The sequence below is a fragment of the Schistocerca americana genome, chromosome 4, assembly GCF_021461395.2.
Source record: "Schistocerca americana isolate TAMUIC-IGC-003095 chromosome 4, iqSchAmer2.1, whole genome shotgun sequence".
NCBI classification, from domain to species: Eukaryota; Metazoa; Arthropoda; class Insecta; order Orthoptera; family Acrididae; genus Schistocerca; species Schistocerca americana.
Window position 1 is genome coordinate 434,310,928 of NC_060122.1, and position 20,761 is coordinate 434,331,688.

Consider the following 20,761-nt stretch of genomic DNA (forward strand, 5'->3'; position numbering starts at 1 on the left):
AAAGGAACCTAATGGAAATTACTGAAATTATTAATAATAGTAATTTATCATTACAAATACAGGCCAAATGAGAGAGAAGTATGGTAAAAAGCTAGGAAGGAAACACGATAGGAGCAGAACGGAAAAAAGCAGGAGAGAGGAAAGGGACAGACGGAGAGGACTAGTAGAGATCCAACCAGCAGGCTGTAAGACTGTAGAATGTGCTGGAACTGTCAGTCATCTTCTCTGTTTTGCTGTACATCTTTTCTGATCTTACTCTTTCATATTTTTGTTCTTAACCTTCTTATCTATTTTTACTTGTAAAGGAAACCACTCACCAAATAATAGCAGAGATGTTAAGAGGACACACACACACACACACACACACACACACACACACGCACACCTCTCTCTCTCTCTCTCTCTCTCTCTCTCTCTCTATCTCTATCTCTATCTCTATCTACACTCTTGTGCACCTATATTTTTTCCAATTCCCATACTTCTTTATTTTCTTAATTAAATTATTTATCTAGTAATTATTTCAAAATGTGAGTGCTCTCTCTTTATTTTATTATTTTATTTTTATTCTCTTTATCTTCAAGGCGAGTAGTACTCTTTTCTTGTAATAATCTTATATTTTGCATTCAGATTCGTTGTTTATACATTACATGTTTCTGACAAGTTTGTTGTTATCTCTTAAATGAAAATGTGTTTAAGATTTTTTTACTTATTCTACATCTGCAAGGGCAATTTAATTTAGGATCTGTGTAAGAAACATTAATGTTATTTTTTGTAAATATTTATTATGTGTACTTGTTTTATGGCATGTTTTTCAATTTTGGGGATCTCCTCGTTATTGATCTGTGGAAAAAATGTGTGTCTAATCTAATTTAATTTTCAGAGCTTTCCATATCATTGCTCCTAACTTACTCCAATTTTTTTTCTGCATTTTGTCTAACTTCTTTTCGTTGTCTTCATTCACCATGTTCTCTCCACAAATTTTGATCCAGACCTTCCTTTCTATCTCTTTTCAGTTAGTTACTCCATGCTGTATTCATTAGATAACCTAGTTACTTCATGACACAATGACATGAGAAATGCCAGTTATAAATAAATTACAGAGATTATATGAATAAGTGAAGAAATCGTATTTTAAACTGGAAGTGTGATATATGTGAACAATTTATAGTTGAAAAACTCTACTAACTATTCAAAGACCTATAAAGAACAAACAGTGTAAATTTGTGTGAAACTAGCAAATCCTGGGTGGAATACAAGACAGTATATGAGGAAAGAGAACCTTTTACCAGAATGGGTAGATAAAAATTGTTAAACTTCTTTCTGTAACTGTTAACTGTTGTCTTCGCCTGGCATTTATAACAAAAATTTTCCTTCACTTTATTTCTTCTTTATCCTTTGAGTAACATGAATGGAGAACAGCACAAGTATGCAGCATATTAATTTGCTTTGTGTGTATTCATATCGGGAGAAGTAATTCCATCTGTTTGTTACAGAAAAAGATATGTGTATTGTGTTCACTGTCCAGAGGGTCCTGGACTAAATACACCTTTTGTCATTGATCCTACTGGTACATATTTCAGGTAACTACAATAACTGAGTGGTTAGCATGTCATATATAAACTTAAGACTATACATGTGCAGTTAGAAATTCTGGAACTATTTTTAATTAACATTTGCATTTAGTAAATGAGTGGATTTTGTTTTAATTGTATTTGTTGTGATAAACTGCTGTGGACTGTTATTAGACTAATGTAGGAAGTCTCTGGTAACTGTGATAGTGTGTTCAGGATCTACAGATTGAAGAGTTATTACTTTGAGGATTTTCACTTTAGAATTTTGGACATTTCTGCAAACTTATATCAAGTTCCTATTTACTCTTCTTGTGTTCAGGTGGGTGTTGCCTTTAAATTCCCTCTAAGAGTACTGGATGTCTCTCATCAATGGTTTTACACTGCAGCTACTTACAAATTTTAGAGGCAGGAGGAATTATGAGAAACAATGTCACCCCATACTTATTTTTATTGTTTTAACTAAGGTTGTGGGTGACAAAAAGTAACTTTGAGATAATAACATTAGTGCAGTGGAAGGCTGGCTGCTTTTTTAGAAATCCATTCAGGCTATTCCTAGAATTATGATTATGTGAACTGTGTTACCAGTTTTGGAGACATTTTTGACTTTGCAGTTGACACTTTAAGTACATGAACTTGTTGTTGTTGTTGTGGTCTTCAGTCCTGAGACTGGTTTGATGCAGCTCTCCATGCTACTCTATCCTGTGCAAGCTTTTTCATCTCCCAGTACCTACTGCAACCTACATCCTTCTGAATCTGCTTAGTGTATTCATCTCTTGGTCTCCCTCTACGATTTTTACCCTCCACGCTGCCCTCCAATACTAAATTGGTGATCCCTTGATGCCTCAGAACATGTCCTACCAATTGATCCCTTTTTCTAGTTAAGTTGTGCCACAAACTTCTCTTCTCCCCAATCCTATTCAACACCTCCTCATTAGTTATGTGATATACCCATCTAATCTTCAGCATTCTTCTGTAGCACCACATTTCGAAAGCTTCTATTCTCTTCTTGTCCAAACTATTTATCGTCCATGTTTCACTTCCATACATGGCTACACTCCATACGAATACTTTCAGAAATGACTTCCTGACACTTAAATCAATACTGGATGTTAACAAATTTCTCTTCTTCAGAAACGCTTTCCTTGCCATTGCCAGCCTACATTTTATATCCTCTCTACTTCGACCATCATCAGTTATTTTGCTCCCCAAATAGCAAAACTCCTTTACTACTTTAAGTGCCTCATTTCCTAATCTAATTCCCTCAGCATCACCCGACTTAATTAGACTACATTCCATTATCCTTGTTTTGCTTTTGTTGATGTTCATCTTATATCCTCCTTTCAAGACACTGTCCATTCCATTCAACTGCTCTTCCAAGTCCTTTGCTGTCTCTGACAGAATTACAATGTCATCGGCGAACCTCAAAGTTTTTATTTCTTCTCCATGAATTTTAATACCTACTCCGAATTTTTCTTTTGTTTCCTTTACTGCTTGCTCAATATACAGATTGAACAACATCGGGGAGAGGCTACAACCCTGTCTTACTCCCTTCCCAACCACTGCTTCCCTTTCATGTCCCTCGACTCTTATAACTGCCATCTCGTTTCTGTACAAATTGTAAATAGCCTTTCGCTCCCTGTATTTTACCCCTGCCACCTTTAGAATTTGAAAGAGAGTATTCCAGTCAACATTGTCAAAAGCTTTCTCTAAGTCTACAAATGCTAGAAACGTAGGTTTGCCTTTCCTTAATCTTTCTTCTAAGATAAGTCTTAAGGTCAGTATTGCCTCACGTGTTCCAGTGTTTCTACGGAATCCAAACTGATCTTCCCCGAGGTTGGCTTCTATTAGTTTTTCCATTCGTCTGTAAAGAATTCGTGTTAGTATTTTGCAGCTGTGACTTATTAAGCTGATAGTTCGGTAATTTTCACATCTGTCAACACCTACTTTCTTTGGGATTGGAATTATTATATTCTTCTTGAAGTCTGAGGGTATTTCGCCTGTTTCATACATCTTGCTCACCAGATGGTAGAGTTTTGTCAGGACTGGCTCTCCCACGGCCGTCAGTAGTTCCAATGGAATATTGTCTACTCCGGGGGCCTTGTTTCGACTCAGGTCTTTCAGTGCTCTGTCAAACTCTTCACGCAGTATCATATCTCCCATTTCATCTTCATCTACATCCTCTTCCATTTCCATAATATTGTCCTCAAGTACATCGCCCTTGTATAGACCCTCTATATACTCCTTCCACCTTTCTGCTTTCCCTTCTTTGCTTAGAACTGGGTTTCCATCTGAGCTCTTGATATTCATACAAGTCGTTCTCTTATCTCCAAAGGTCTCTTTAATTTTCCTGTAGGCGGTATCTATCTTACGCCTAGTGAGATAGGCCTCTACATCCTTACATTTGTCCTCTAGCCATCCCTGCTTAGCCATTTTGCACTTCCTGTCGATCTCATTTTTGAGACGTTTGTATTCCTTTTTGCCTGTTTCACTTACTGCATTTTTATATTTTCTCCTTTCATCAATTAAATTCAATATTTCTTCTGTTACCCAAGGATTTCTACTAGCCCTCGTCTTTTTACCTACTTGATCCTCTGCTGCCTTCACTACTTCATCCCTCAAAGCTACCCATTCTTCTTCTACTGTATTTATTTCCCCCATTCCTGTCAATTGCTCCCTTATGCTCTCCCTGAATCTCTGTACAACCTCCGGTTCTTTTAGTTTATCCAGGTCCCATCTCCTTAAATTCCCACCTTTTTGCAGTTTCTTCAGTTTTAATCTACAGGTCATAACCAATAGATTGTGGTCAGAGTCCACATCTGCCCCTGGAAATGTCTTACAATTTAAAACCTGGTTCCTAAATGTCTGTCTTACCATTATATAATCTATCTGATACCTTTTAGTATCTCCAGGGTTCTTCCATGTATACAACCTTCTTTCATGATTCTTAAACCAAGTGTTAGTTATGATTATGTTGTGCTCTGTGCAAAATTCTACCAGGCGGCTTCCTCTTTCATTTCTGTCCCCCAATCCATATTCACCTACTATGTTTCCTTCTCTCCCTTTTCCTACACTCGAATTCCAGTCACCCATGACTATTAAATTTTCGTCTCCCTTCACAATCTGAATAATTTCTTTTATTTCATCATACATTTCTTCAATTTCTTCGTCATCTGCAGAGCTAGTTGGCATATAAACTTGTACTACTGTAGTAGGTGTGGGCTTCGTATCTATCTTGGCCACAATAATGCGTTCACTATGCTGTTTGTAGTAGCTTACCCGCATTCCTATTTTACTATTCATTATTAAACCTACTCCTGCATTACCCCTATTTGATTTTGTGTTTATAACCCTGTAGTCACCTGACCAGAAGTCTTGTTCCTCCTGCCACCTAACTTCACTAATTCCCACTATATCTAACTTCAACCTATCCATTTCCCTTTTTAAATTTTCTAACCTACCTGCCCGATTAAGGGATCTGACATTCCATGCTCCGCTCCGTAGAACGCCAGTTTTCTTTCTCCTGATAACGACATCCTCTTGAGTAGTCCCCGCCCGGAGATCCGAATGGGGGACTATTTTACCTCCGGAATATTTTACCCAAGAGGACGCCATCATCATGTAATCATACAGTAAAGCTGCATGCCCTCGGGAAAAATTACGGCTGTAGTTTCCCCTTGCTTTCAGCCGTTCGCAGTACCAGCACAGCAAGGCCGTTTTGGTTATTGTTACAAGGCCAGATCAGTCAATCATCCAGACTGTTGCCCTTGCAACTACTGAAAAGGCTGCTGCCCCTCTTCAGGAACCACACGTTTGTCTGGCCTCTCAACAGATACCCCTCCGTTGTGGTTGCACCTACGGTACGGCTATCTGTATCGCTGAGGCACGCAAGCCTCCCCACCAACGGCAAGGTCCATGGTTCATGGGGGGGGGACATGAACTTATTGGAGGAAAAATAACCAACAATGAGAGCATTACACTACATTACATGCTGACTATTTGAATTTGCTACTTTATTTCCTCCAACATGAAGTTATTGGAGGAAATAAAGTAGCAAATTCAAATAGTCAGCATGTAATGTAGTGTAATGCTCTCATTGTTGGTTATTTTCGAAGTTTAGGTTTTATCTTGAGCAGCGAATGGTAAATATTATTTTGTCCACCTTCATTTCACAGTGCTTTTGTCAGTGTATGTACTATTTCTTCAAATTATGCAGTGTCTCCTGGACTACAGATATGTAGCACAGTGTCCATTTTTGTAAATAAATACAACTCTTTGAATGATAATATATTATTTCAGTTAAATAGCATGCACACTCCAATACAGTTGCCTTAATCTTTGTAACGGGATTGATAACATTATAACAAACTCATGATTTGATATCAGAATTAAGAATTAATATCTAACACTGTCTGCCTTTATCTTCTTAAGTTGACACCAGCATTATTCAGCATGGGCCTTTATCCCAGGGCATATGCACTACTCCAGTCTGGGAAGGAAATGCATTGAGCGTGTCCAAACACCCATGCAGGCACTTCCTCTGACAAAGTTACTGCAGTTGATGTTACCCCTTGAAGACACATATCGTTCCTCAGTATGACACATCTCATGAAAAATAAATAAGAAAATTGCAAAATAATTGCCCTCTCTTACCAAATGATTTCTTATATCATTTCATTGCTTGCAGGTATCATTCATCAGAAAGCTAAACATAGGGTTACAGGTCACTCTTTTGGAGTGATATGCAACACCGCAATAGTAAGCAATCGCTGTTTATTGGTGTCCCAGTGAAAACCGTATCCAGTGTGATTTTGCTCACTAATATTAGGTTTATTTAAAATAATAACAAAATATTTAGTCTGAATGCCCCCTCCCATAATATATTCCTGTCCCAAACTTATACAAATTACTCTTAATATTTATAATGCCACAGTATTTTAGTTTTATAATCAAAACTTAATACAAGGTGTATGAGAAAAGTAATAAAACTGACAACATTGCAAGCGATCTGGCAATGCTGTGTTCTTCTATGTTTGTAGATCGATGTGTTCATCCCTCAGATGCTCAGTCTGAGTTTAGCTCCGTACAGCCATCACATGATTTTTGATCTGAATCTGTTTAGCGTATTCATGCCGTGGTCTCGCTCTATGATTTTTACCCAATACTAAGTTGATGATCCCTTGATGCCTCAGAACGGGTCCTATCAATCGATCCCGTCTTCTAGTCAAGGTGTGCCACAAATTCCTATTTATAACCCTGTATTCACCTGACCGGAAGTCTTGTTCCTCCAGCCACTGAGCTTCACTAATTCCCATTATATCTAGCTTTAACCTATCCATTTCCCTTTTTAAATTTTGTAACCTACCTTAACGATTAAGGGATCTGACATTCCATCCTCCGATCTGTAGAAGAGCAGTTTTCTTTCTCCTGATAACAACATCCTCATGGGTAGTAGGGGGTAATGTTCATAAAGAAGTTGTCCCTCCAAAAGAAACTGCCAACCAAATGCTTTACAAAGATGTCCTTGAAAGGCTCAGGAAAATGGTGGATCATGTGAGACTAGACATTGCAGGCAAGTGGATGCTGCATCATGACAATGCCCTATGTCACACGGACTCTTCTATCATGAAATTTTTGACCTCAGAAGGCAATCCTGTTGTTCCATGTGCACCTCCCCCCCCCCCCCCCCCCCCCCAATTAATCTGATGATCTGAGTCCCTTTCTCATTTTTTTTCTTTTCCCAAAATTGAAAAATGTCTTAAAAGGGTGTCAATTTGGGACTCTGGAGATCATTCAAAAGAATGTGACTGACATGTTAAAGGCCCTACCAGTTGAAGCCTGTCAGTGCTGCTACCAAGACTGTGAACATTGACTCTGCTGGTGTATAGCTGCCAAGGGAACTACTGTGAAGGGGACAATATTGTTCTTTGGGAAAAATAAAAACTTTGGTAGATAAAAAAATCAGTCTCATATCTTTGCTCACACACTTCGTGTAACATCTTCAAGATCTGTATATTCTCCTCCAAATGGCAACAACCTGCACATCACTAGAGCAGTGCTACTTGATACTTTCCCCTAAGCCACTTAATAACTTTAGAAAAACTTCTGCAGAGTTCTGCAAAATAATGATAATGGAGCCAAGGCAGAAATGGTTACTGAAATAGTGAAGACAATTAGAAACTAAGTAGAACATGAGGTCAACAATTGCTGGAACCTGTGGATAGGAGGCAGCCGAGGCATTACAATTTTCATAATTGAGACTTCTACTGTATAATATCAGTAATTTCTAAAAATGTTCAGTTATGATGATAATGTGTGTGGAAACTTGCGGTTACCACCTCAATCGCACCAGTATCTTGCCATCTGTCAAAGATCAGTGGGACACAAAGTGCTGGTCTGACGTGTTATTCAATCAGCCGACTCAGGGTGTGCAGCAGCGAAGCTTAGGCACCAGGAGACTCTACTTCCAGACGGCACTGACAGCCATGCTTCGTGCAGAGTGCTTCTGTTGCATTTGCACCTTGAAAATGGTGGGGTATTTGCCTATTGAAATATTGTCAGTTGTCGAATACATCAAACAGCTGCATTTCCATAACTTGTTTGTATTAGAATGATTTGAGGAATGCTTCATGCATATGGGCGTACACTGCATTGTCCCCATGTCACAAAACCCCAGTTATATTGAACACATTGAGGGTGCCACTGATTAAGATGTGCATACCCTGGATCGAGTTTCAACAAATCTTGAAATGTGGATAGCTGTTTCATGGGTCATATATCAGGATGACAACACAGAGCTTTTGGTTTCTTCTGGAGTTGATGCTGTAATTCATTACTGCCACCTCCTGTGTGGAAGGGGGATGCTGTTACATATTTGTACATAAGTGACTAATTCACTTTTAGCACGTGTGTACACTAATAATAAATTATTCTAGAACACAGTTATCACACATTTCTTTCTTCTCTGTTATCAGGCGTGAGGGGTTTGGTGGAAATTTCATCTGTGGCAAATCACCAACAGAAGAGGAAGGAGAACCAAGCATAGAACATCTTGAGGTCGACTCTAGTTATTTTGATAACAGTGTTTGGCCCCATCTGGCAGCTAGAGTTCCAGCATTTGAACAGTTAAAGGTATTAAACTTAGAGCATCTTTTAGTGTTGATGAATTTTTTGGCTGTTATGATTACAGTGTGGTAATTCCAGAATATAAACAACAGAATGAGGTGTGTGTGGTTCACATAAAGCTAAGTAATTTGCACTCTGTTTTCTCTTACCTTCTTATTGTAATGTACAGCCACCCTCCACATATACACTTGATGTACACACTTTTGTGACTGTAACAGCACTAAGTGTTTAAGTTGGTTACCTCCAAACTAGGGGGAAGAGAGAGAAAACCATTGTGTTGTCTTGGATGATGAAGACATTTGGGACAGGGAGGTGGTAGGTATATACTGGGTGGCAGGAGAAGGGTAGATACATTATGTGATCAAAAGTATTCGGACACGCCCAAAAGCATACGTTTTTCAATTTAGGTGCATTGAGCTGCCACCTACTGCCAGGTACTCCATATCAGCAACCTCAATAGTCATTATACATCGTGAGAGAGTGAGAGAACAGAATGGGGCGCTCCCTGGAACTCATGGACTTCGAATGTGATCAGGTGATTGGTTGTCACTTGTGTCATATGCCTGTACGTGAGATTTCCACACTGATAAACATTTCTGCACAAAAATGCACAGGCCAACCTCATCTATTGACTGACAGAGACCGCCGACAGTTGAAGAGGGTCGTAATGTGTAATAGGCAGACATCTATCCCGACCATCACACAGGAATTCCAAACTGCATCAGGATCCACTGCAAGTACTATGACAGTTACGCAGGAAATGAGAACACTTGGATTTCATGGTCGAGCAGCTGCTCATAAGCCACACATCACGCCGATAAATGCCAAATGATGTCTCGCTTGGTGTAAGGAGAGTAAACGTTAGACGATTGAACAGTGGAAAGACATTGTGTGCATTGATAAATCACGGCACACAATGTAGCGATCCGGTGGCAGGGTGTGGGTGTGGCAAATGTCTTCTGCCAGCATGAGTAGTGCCAACAGCAAAATTCGAAGATAGTGGTGTTATGGTGTGGTCGTGTTTTTCATGGAGGGGGCTTGCACCCCTTGTTGTTTTGCATGTCACTATCACAGCACAGGCCTACATTGATGTTTTAAGCACCTTCTTGCTTTCCACTGTTGAAGAACAATCTGGGGATGGCGATTGCATCTTTCAACATGATCGAGCATCTGTTCATAATGCACGGCCTGTAGTGGAGTGGTTACATGACAGTAACACCCCTGTAATGGACTGGCCTGCACAGAGTCCTGACCTGAATCCTATAGAACACCTTTGGGATGACTTGGATTGCTGACTTTGTGCCAGGCCTCACCACCTGAAATTAATACCTCTCCTCAGTGCAGCATTCCGTGAAGAATGGGCTGCCATTCCCCAAGAAACCTTCCAACACCTGATTGAACATATGCCTGTGAAAGTAGAAGCTCTCATCAAGGCTAAGGGTGGGCCAACACCAAATTGAATTCCAGCATTACCGTTGGAGGGCACCACGAACTTTTAAGTTATTTTCAGCCAGGTGTCCGGATACTTTTGATCACATAGTGTAGGTGGCTTTCAGAAACAGCTGCAAAATTTTTATTAGTAGTGTTAACAATCACAGAGCTTTGGAATGGAAAATAGGAAAAGTAGAGTCCATTAGAATAGGATATGAACTGAAAATGACAAGAGAGGGAAGGTTGAAAGTAAGGCAATGGAAATGAAAAGGGAGTTGGGTTGGGGTGGCACAGGGGAAGGCTCCGGCAGCAACTTTGAACAGTGGTAAGTGTTTTTTTTTTATGTTTCAGTTTTTGAACTGATACTCATAGCAGGTGATATTAGTTCTGCATTTGTATAAAGACTATTTTACCATTCATGTTGAAGGGCAGTGCTTAAGTATTGGGTGAGTAATGATATGGTGAAATAATAACATTTAACACCATTTTGTTGTAAAGATATACTTTCTTGACTTTGTGATCACAAAATGTAACAACACAGAACAAAGCTAGACCTTAAGTGAGTTCAAAGATCATCATAAAGAGAGGTCACACTGGTTGATGTATTGAAACGCCACAAGTACATCAAATAATCATATGTGGAGTCCGTTCACTGAGAACCCAGTATTATAATGTAGTGTTTATAATTTGATTGGGGGTCACCTGATACATTTTAGAATTAATATGGAGATTAATATGCCATTAAGTTACCTGTAGGCGTTTCGTCCTTGTCTGCATTACTCAGTGGGTAGCTGATTACAGGTATCTGACTAGTCCTTTTATTAATTCAGCTGCAGATTTCAGCCAGAAAAATGAATAACTGTAAGCATTAATTTATTTACATAAAAATTACAATGTGAACAATTTTCTGATCTCTTTAAGTGTCACATATAAAAAACTGTATTATTCCAGATTAAATCTAGTGAAGATGCCGTAACGTAAAAAGCAGAACACATCTGGAACATAAATAAATGTAGACATCAGAGAGGAAAAGTATATACTTACTTGCTATGGATAATTGTGACACCAAAAACTTATTACGTCTGACTAGTGATCATTTTTCAGCATGGATCCACCTGCTACATAGGCACTTCAGAAAGTAAGCTGCTAATGTCATCCCACACTAACATCATTGCATAACAGGAGTATCACATTGCCAGAAGAGAGTACATGGTCCAGGTTTCCTGCATACATGGTTCTGCTGCAGCATGGACAACATGTGCATCCCACTGTTTGAATGAAATGATGTGGATACTGGAAACATATTCCAAAGTAGAAGTATGTGGAGCAGTACAGTTCTTGTGGTCAAAGTGTCAAAATTGCACACAAATTCACTGTGAAATTCTGAGGATATATAGACCAAATGAACATCATGTCCAAAGAAATAGCGCCAACAATTTGACCAAGGCCATGATTGATGCTGGTAAGTAAGGAGGGCCATTGACATTGACCACAGACGGCAATGTCCAGGCAGTCAAGAAACTGATTTGAAGCAGTCACAGATTAAGTATCCCAGACATGGCTCAGGAGATGGGCATCTCAATAGGCAGTGCTTACTTCATCATCTGAGATCGTCTCCAATAATGGAAATTGTGCCCATGCTGGGTTCAACAATCACTGCCGCCTGCACATAGAGGTGCAGATTTTAAGGTGCCTCTGTAGAACTTCTTGAACAGTACTCCACAGAAACCAATGATTTCTTAAGCCGAGTCATTACAAGCAGTGCAACTATGAGAGCATTTCTGGAATGGAGACAGACCTTGCTTCTGCGGAAGAAATCCAAAGTTGCACCATCAGCAGGGAAGGTCATGGCCACAGTTTTCTTCATCCGTGAAGGAGTTGTGTGCACAGAGATTATAGCAAAGGGCACAGTCATTAATACCAATTTAATCTGTGTAACACCAACACCACTGTGCAGTGCCATAAAGAACAAGATGCAGGGTTGACTAAGCAAAGCCATTGTTCTCTTGCATCACAATGCAATCAATGGCAGTCACAACACAGGCATCAACATTTACAATGAGGGTTTGGAAACATCTGTGAAACAGTCAAAGTTTGGCTTCAGATTTCCTTGTTTTCAGCAAGCTGAAAGAACATTAGGATGAAAAGAGATTTTCTAACAAAAAGGACATTCATACAGCAGTTCTTGAATGACCATGTGACCTAGGTTTTCTGTCATCTATCAACTGAATATTTGCTATAATGTTCTAACTGTTGTTTACAGAGACTTGGTGAATACACTGAAAACCAGTGTCACCTTGAAGTGCGGTGCAGCATTCAATAACAGCTACTTGGCCGACCATAGTAATGTTTAACTTACACTCCTGGAAATTGAAAAAAGAACACATTGACACCGGTGTGTCAGACCCACCATACTTGCTCCGGACACTGCGAGAGGGCTGTACAAGCAATGATCACACGCACGGCACAGCGGACACACCAGGAACCGCGGTGTTGGCCGTCGAATGGCGCTAGCTGCGCAGCATTTGTGCACCGCCGCCGTTAGTGTCAGCCAGTTTGCCGTGGCATAGTGAGCTCCATCGCAGTCTTTAACACTGGTAGCATGCCGCGACAGCGTGGACGTGAACCGTATGTGCAGTTGACGGACTTTGAGCGAGGGCGTATAGTGGGCATGCGGGAGGCTGGGTGGACGTACCGCCGAATTGCTCAACATGTGGGGCGTGAGGTCTCCACAGTACATCGATGTTGTCGCCAGTGGTCGGCGGAAGGTGCACGTGCCCGTCGACCTGGGACCGGACCGCAGCGACGCACGGATGCACGCCAAGACCGTAGGATACTACGCAGTGCCGTAGGGGACCGCACCGCCACTTCCCAGCAAATTAGGGACTCTGTTGCTCCTGGGGTATCGGCGAGGACCATTCGCAACCGTCTCCATGAAGCTGGGCTACGGTCCCGCACACCGTTAGGCCGTCTTCCGCTCACGCCCCAACATCGTGCAGCCCGCCTCCAGTGGTGTCGCGACAGGCGTGAATGGAGGGACGAATGGAGACGTGTCGTCTTCAGCGATGAGAGTCGCTTCTGCCTTGGTGCCAATGATGGTCGTATGCGTGTTTGGTGCCGTGCAGGTGAGCGCCACAATCAGGACTGCATACGACCGAAGCACACAGGGCCAACACCCGGCATCATGGTGTGGGGAGCGATCTCCTACACTGGCCGTACACCACTGGTGATTGTCGAGGGGACACTGAATAGTGCACGGTACATCCAAACCGTCATCGAACCCATCGTTCTACCATTCCTAGACCGGCAAGGGAACTTGCTGTTCCAACAGGACAATGCACGTCCGCATGTATCCCGTGCCACCCAACGTGCTCTAGAAGGTGTAAGTCAACTACCCTGGCCAGCAAGATCTCCGGATCTGTCCCCCATTGAGCATGTTTGGGACTGGATGAAGCGTCGTCTCACGCGGTCTGCACGTCCAGCACGAACACTGGTCCAACTGAGGCGCCAGGTGGAAATGGCATGGCAAGCCGTTCCACAGGACTACATCCAGCATCTCTACGATCGTCTCCATGGGAGAATAGCAGCCTGCATTGCTGCGAAAGGTGGATATACACTGTACTAGTGCCGACATTGTGCATGCTCTGTTGCCTGTGTCTATGTGCCTGTGGTTCTGTCAGTGTGATCATGTGATGTATCTGACCCCAGGAATGTGTCAATAAAGTTTCCCCTTCCTGGGACAATGAATTCACGGTGTTCTTATTTCAATTTCCAGGAGTGTACTTTTGAAGTCTCCTGTACATAGTGCAGTCACAGGCATGAAACCATTAAAGCTGATGCTAACCTATTGCCCTTTAAATGTAGTAAGAATACCAGTAATCACCCAAAGAAACATTAGATTATTCTGTAAAACTTTCACTTTATCTATTCCAAAATTCTGATGCACTGATATTTGATTGGAATCATGATTATTTTTTGTACGATCGAGATGCTGTAGAGGGTGTTCATATTGCTCATCAGAAGTTAATCAGGTCACTGTATACTGACAGGTCACATTAGTAGCTGGTTTTAATCCCCAATCTACAAAGTTTTAGAAAAGCAGTATTACAGAAGTTATTTAATATACAGAATAAAATAAAAAGTCATGCATTATCTGATTTATTTTGGTTGGTTTCACTTGTCAGATTTGAGCATCCTCAGATCCGTTGTCCTCATGGCAACATGTTACAAGATAAAAGCATTGCTTGGCACCACACAAAGCATATTCAAGATGGTGCTTTTTTAACTTGTAATATCTTGTCACTAGTGCAATGAAAATCTGAAGATGCTCATGTCAGGCAGGTGAAACCGATCAAAATAAATCAAATAATATGTGACTTGTCTGTGTCCTGTACATTAATTACAACGGTCACTATGTCCCTCATAGGTAAAGCCGTGTGTTTGCTAAGTTTGCCCAACCATATAGATTTAGCTTTCCAGTGTTTCCTAAAATTGCTTCAAGCAAACACCAGATGCTTCCTTTGGAAAGGACATGACCAAAATCATTTCCTAATCCAAATTTATGCTCTGTTGTAATGATGTCATCATTAATGGGAAGTTAAACCCTAGTCTATCTTATTTGCTTAAAATATCTTGTACTAGGAGAGAGGGCACTGCCATACTCAGATGTCCAACAGATTTAATGTGCTGTATTAGCACTCATATATTAATATGGAAATAAGCAAACCAACTCAAATTACTAACCTGTTTCACTGCTTTCAGTATTTTCAAACATTTATGAGGCTTAAAATAGAATACACACTCATTTATATGAATAGAACTTATTAACGTCATCTTAGTGTGGTTTACATAAATGATTGTTTATAGAGAGAGTCTTCCGAGATCCTCATTGATCGCTGAACATGCCTGTGTCTACTACACAGCTATCACTTTGTCTTAGTTTCCCAAAGACTCACAACGACGAATTGCAAACAAGAAGATCAGTTCAGTATGATTTGATGTTCAGAGTATTTCTCATGTTATTGACCTTGAGACATGGGTTTTTTCTTATTTTACATTTTTTTGCTCCTTGTCATACGGAATTATCTTTTCTGTGGACTACTACTTGTCTGGTTTTCAGACTGGAGTTATGGACTCTGATATGAATGTATTTGAAAAGCTCTCACCTATTATAAACTGAGAAATTGGGAATATCTACCAATTCAAGAGAAAATTAAAACACCTATCTCATTAGCCACTCCTACTACTTATCTGGAGTTAAGCATTGAAATGTTTATCAGCTACATCTTAGTAGCAGTTTTCCTTGTAAAACTGTACAATAGGTAGTAATTTACTGTTAAGAGGCCTCTATTTTTACAATAGTAGGCAACTATTTTATTTGAAAAACTTCAACATAATCAAGTGACTGTTAACATAAATACTTAAAAGAAAAGGAGACCACTCACCAAATAGCAGAATCGTTGATTGATTGACAGGCACACACAAAATAGAAAGGAAACTTGCTAGCCTTCAGAATAAACCTTTTCAGTTCAGAGAACAATTACACACATGTACATGGTGGATTAATGTGGTGTGGGAGTTGTGTTTGGCGGAGTGGTTAGAGGAGAGAGATGTGGGAGACAGAATGAGAAGTTGGGGGTGGGTAGCTGGCAGCTTGGAGGGAGGCAGCAGGTTTGCTGTGTAGGAATGCAGGAGGGAGGGGTGGCAGTTGCATGTGATAAACTGATACTGGGACTGGTAGAGTGCAGCACACAATGAAGGTGGGAACAGGTGACAGGACTCAGGAGGGTGGCTTAATGGAAGTTGAGACCAGGAGGGTTATGAGAGCAAAGGATGTGTTGGAAAGATAATTCCCATCTGTATAGTTCAGAAGTCTGGTGGTGGAGGGAAGGGTCCAGATGGCCCAGGTTGTGAAGCAGCCATTGATTTCTAATATGTTGTACTGCACAACTAGTACCCTCTGAATCCTTGCTCCACCACCAGCATTTCTGATTTATGCAGATGAGACTTATCCTTGGAACACATCTTTAACTCCCATAATCCTCCTGGCCTCATGTTTCTATCCCCACAACCTACACTCCAGTTTCCTCTTCTTTTTTTTGTTAGCTGCTCCCAACGCACATCACGGTCATTGGATGTTGCTCCCCACTGGCTCTGGTACATGTCATATGCCTAGCCCATGTACCTGCCACCTTTCCCTTCCACATTCCTTGCTAGCAAACCTGTTGCCCCCCTCCAATCCACTAGCAACCCATCCCAGTCCCTCTATGCATTGTGCTGCTCCCCTCCCCACTCCATCCACCAACACTGTCCCAACCCTGCCCCCCAGCACAATTCCTACCCCACACTAGTCCACATGCTGAAATGTAATCCTGGCATTGTATGTCCATCAGGCGCAGGATAAGGTAAGGTGTGTGTGTGTGTGTGTGTGTGTGTGTGTGTGTGTGTGTGTGTGTGTGTGTGCTCTAGATTGGCAAAGGATTTATTTCAAAAGCTAGAAAGTTTTCTTTCTCATTTCTGTTTGCCAGTCGACAACCCAACGCTTCTGCTATTCAGTGAGTAGTCTCCTTTACTCCTAATGTATTTACATTCTGTCAGAACTTTCCTTATTATCTATATCGGCAAGTATCCATTGAGCTGCTATTGGAGATAAACAGTGCCTACTTAATATAAATAACTGAATAATAGAGTTTTTTCAAAATTGCAGCTTTCCTTCTGTTTTATTAGGTTGCATTTAGCTTACATAAGGACAAATAACATAATGCACTAGTTTATCGTCAATACAGTGTACAGATTAATTTTCCAAAAATTATGTATACATTGACTTGTGTTCCACATGCATGAATGTTCTCCTTCTTGTTGGAGTTCGCAGAACAGATGAATTAATTAATTAATTTGACCACTGTTGTGTTTTTTCAAAAAGCGATGAAAATATGAATACTGCAGAATTTATAATCTGAGATTTCTGTTCTGCCTTCTTCAAGTCCAGGGAGTCCCATTAATACATATGTAAGATTAGTGTTCAGTGCCCAAAACAGTGTAACAATATTTCACATTGTGTTTCACTGATTAAAGTAGCAGTTTTGACTATGTATGATGCAGTGGTTAAGACACTGCACGTACTCTTATTCAAATGTGGTGAGCTTCAAATACATGTCTAGACATCCAGACTTAGATTTTCCGTGAGTTTCCTAAATCCTATAAGACAGATGCAGAGATGTTTTCTTGAGAAGCCCATGGCCAAGTTCCTTCCTTGTCTTTGTTTGAGTGGGCCTTGTGCACAGCCTCTAATGACCTCAACATTGAACGTATGTTAAACTCCGATCTTCCTTTGCTTTTAATTTGATGATCCATCATACTGCATGCATCCCTTTATGAAAGAGAATGTATGTGGAATGAGTCATGGTATTCATTAACAAAGAGCAGCAGCTGCTGGACACACACACACACACACACACACACACACATGCGCGCACGCCCACACCCACATGCACGCACGTGCGCACGCCCACACACACACACACACACACACACACACACACACACACACACTGTTTTGATGGCGGGTCGGGAGGGGAGTGAGTTAACTTAGGTGTAGGCCAGGAAGCTTACAGGAGTGAAGGATGTGCTGTAAGGATAACTCCCACCTGCGCATCTCAGAAAAGTTGATGGTGGTGGGGAGGATCTAAATGGCATGGATTGTGAAGCAGCCATTGAAATAAATCTCACATGTTGTGGTCTGCTGCATGTTGTGCCACTGGATGATCCATCTTGTTTTTGGCAACAGTTTGACAGTGGCCATTCATTCTAGTTGACAGCTGGTTGGTTGTGATACCAATGTAAAATGCTGTGCAGTGGTTGCTGCACAACTGGTATATAACATGGGGCTGCTTTCGCAGGTGACTTATCGTCTGATGGGCTAGGATAGGCCTGTGATGGGACTGGAGGAGGTGGTGCTGGTTGGGTGGATTGGACAGGTCTTGTATCTAAGTCTTCCACAGGGGTATGATCCCTGTGGCAGTGGATTGCATGTGGGAGTGGTATACAGATGGACTAGGATGTTGTGGAGGTTGGATGGGTGGCAGAACACCACTTTGAGAGGGGTTGGTTCTTGGGATGGAAGTGAGGACCAGGTGAGTGTGAGGATAAGACACAGGAAATCTGTTTGTGAATTAGTTCTGGAGGGTATTGCCTGTCTGTAAAGGCCTTTGTGAGGCCTTCAGCATACTGGGTGAGGGAGTTCTCATCACTGCAGTTGCATATTCCACAGGAGGCTAGGTTGTATGGGAGGAATTTTATGGTGTGGAAGGCATGTGAGCTGTCAAAGTGCAGGCACTGTTGGTGATTGGTGGGTATGATGCGGACCAAGGTGTGGATGGAGCCATCCAAGAGCAGGAGATTGACATCTAGGAAAGGTGGCATGATGGATGGAGGAGGACCAGGTGAAGAGGTGAAGTAGTTATGGGTTAGGATGTAGCTGGCTAGGAGTATGAGGAGTGAAGTGGTGGATTTGAAATCTGCACGGCATAGGGAGAGGTAGTGTTCAATCGCAGCAAGGACATGGACATAAGCGATGTTGGTGTATGAAGAGGTTGAATCAACAGTGACGAGTAGGGATCTGGGAGGTAGGTGTGTGGGGTTGGTGGAGAGCCAGTGCAGGAAGTAGTTTGTATCTTTAATGTGGGAGGCTAGATTTTGGTCAATTGCTTGGAGATGTTGATCAACAAGGACCGAGATTCTTTCGGTGGGTGCACTTTAACCAGCCACATGGTATGCCCAGGACTGTTAGGTTAATGGATTTTGGGGAGCATGTAGAAGAAGGATGTGCGGGCTGTTGTTGGGGTGAGTAGGTAGATGGATTCAGGGGAGAGGTTCTGGGAAGGGCCTAAGGATTTCAGGAGGGACTATAGGTCATGTTGGACTTCTGGCAGAGCTTATTGATGGAGGTGTTGGATAACTGATGGAGGCCCTCTGCCTGGTAGTCACTTTGTTTTATCACAGCAGTGGTGAAACCTTTGACTGCCGAGGTATGATCAGGTCAGGATCCATTTTTAGGTTGTGTAAGACAGTCCTTTCTTCTGTTGATGGGTTGTTGTTCTTAGGGAGGGACCTGGGGAAGGATGGTGAGGCCAGGTTGGAAATTAGGAATTCCTGGAAGGTGACCAGGGGATGGTTGTGTGGAAGGGTCATGGTTGGATGGTGGTATGAACTAGGACAGGCAGGGTTCGATGTTGGGATTGGATTGGCTTCTGTTGAACAGGTTGGTGGCAAAGAAGTGTTTCCGCTGTAGGGGATGGGAGGAGGAGAGTAGATCTGTCACGAGTCCAGCATGGTTAAACCTGGGAATAAGGCTGAATATGAGTCCTTTGTGTAGGAATGAAACTTCTGTGTGACTGAGAATTTTGGTGGAGAGGTTAAAAAACAGTGATTGTTTCGGCACTGGATTTTGTGGAGTGTTTGTAGGGTTTTTTTGGTGGATGTGATAGGTTGGAAAGGTCAGCTTGGCGGGGCTGGGTGCTGTGAGGGGTTGGCGAGCAGGAACACCTAAAACTGAGGTAACTCACTATCTGCCTCCCCCCCCCCTCTCCCCCAACCAGCTGAACAGTCTCTCTCTCTCTCTCTCTCTCTCTCTCTCTCCCTGCCCGCTTCCTCTCTTCATGCCTCACCTCACTCCACCCCAAACCATACCCCCACCCCTAACTCCAGTACAGTCACGGTGAGCCAGTAAAGAGCTGGCGGTCGACTGAGCACAATTTAGGGAGACAAGCTCATGCCTGTGTGTGTGTGTGTGTGTTTTCTTACAGTTGAAAAAAGGAAGTGCATTCCGAAAGCTAGGTAAGTTCTGTACCTTTTGTTTATGTACCTATCAATGATGCAGCGCTTTGCCTTTTTGGTGAGTCATCTCCTTTGCTTCTAAATAATTTGTAACTATTAGTAAACTGCTATATATTATATGCCTTTTCTGGTCCTAAATTTAAATTGTGAGGTGATCCATTGCTTTGTAGTTATGTTAAATATGTTCTGTTTACCTCCTATAGCTAGCTTAACCCATTTGCGGCTGCTAAGGTTGAGCGTACAACCTGCCTGACTGACTAAAGGGGGCAAAAGTTTTATGCACGTTGCTGGCGAGCGGCAGTCCTAGGACTGTTGCAGTCTTTGTCCACTGCCGGCTAGTCACACATTCCAGTGTGCATAGATCCTCTTGTCAGTAATGTTCTTTATAAAAGCAGTATCACACTGCACAGTTACAGTGGTTGCAGTTTTGGATCTCCATGAAAACGAACTTCAAAATTAATTCAAGCTTTCTGTTATAAGTTTACCTTGGGTCGAGAAAAAGTTAGTGTAGAAAAATAAGAATCTTTCTGTTTGTGATAGTAAAATTCTGCAGCTTGTGACTTACTGTAGCAATAGATATGCCTGTAACCTATTAAAATGTCATTAATATCAGAATAATATGTTCCAAGATAATGTTTTAAACTGAACAGTTCCTAATGAAGATGCCCAATAGGCAGACTGTCATCTGTTTTGCATGGCAGCAAGTGTTACTGAGAATCGACACATATTTTGCTACAGTATTTACCTTTTTAAACATCTGACATGTCAGCTCATTAGGAGAACTCATGCCCTTTCACGTTATA

General features: G+C 41.6%; 1 protein-coding gene across 1 annotated transcript in view; it reads left to right on the plus strand.

The window, feature by feature from the left end:
• LOC124612641 (FAD-dependent oxidoreductase domain-containing protein 1-like) overlaps window positions 1-20,761 on the plus strand; it is a 105,299-nt gene that overhangs the window by 47,021 nt on the left and 37,517 nt on the right. Inside the window, exons 6-7 of the mRNA XM_047140941.1 lie at window positions 1,494-1,580; window positions 8,543-8,699. Coding sequence (XP_046996897.1) covers window positions 1,494-1,580; window positions 8,543-8,699 — 244 coding nt within the window. The remainder of the gene's footprint in view (window positions 1-1,493; window positions 1,581-8,542; window positions 8,700-20,761) is intronic.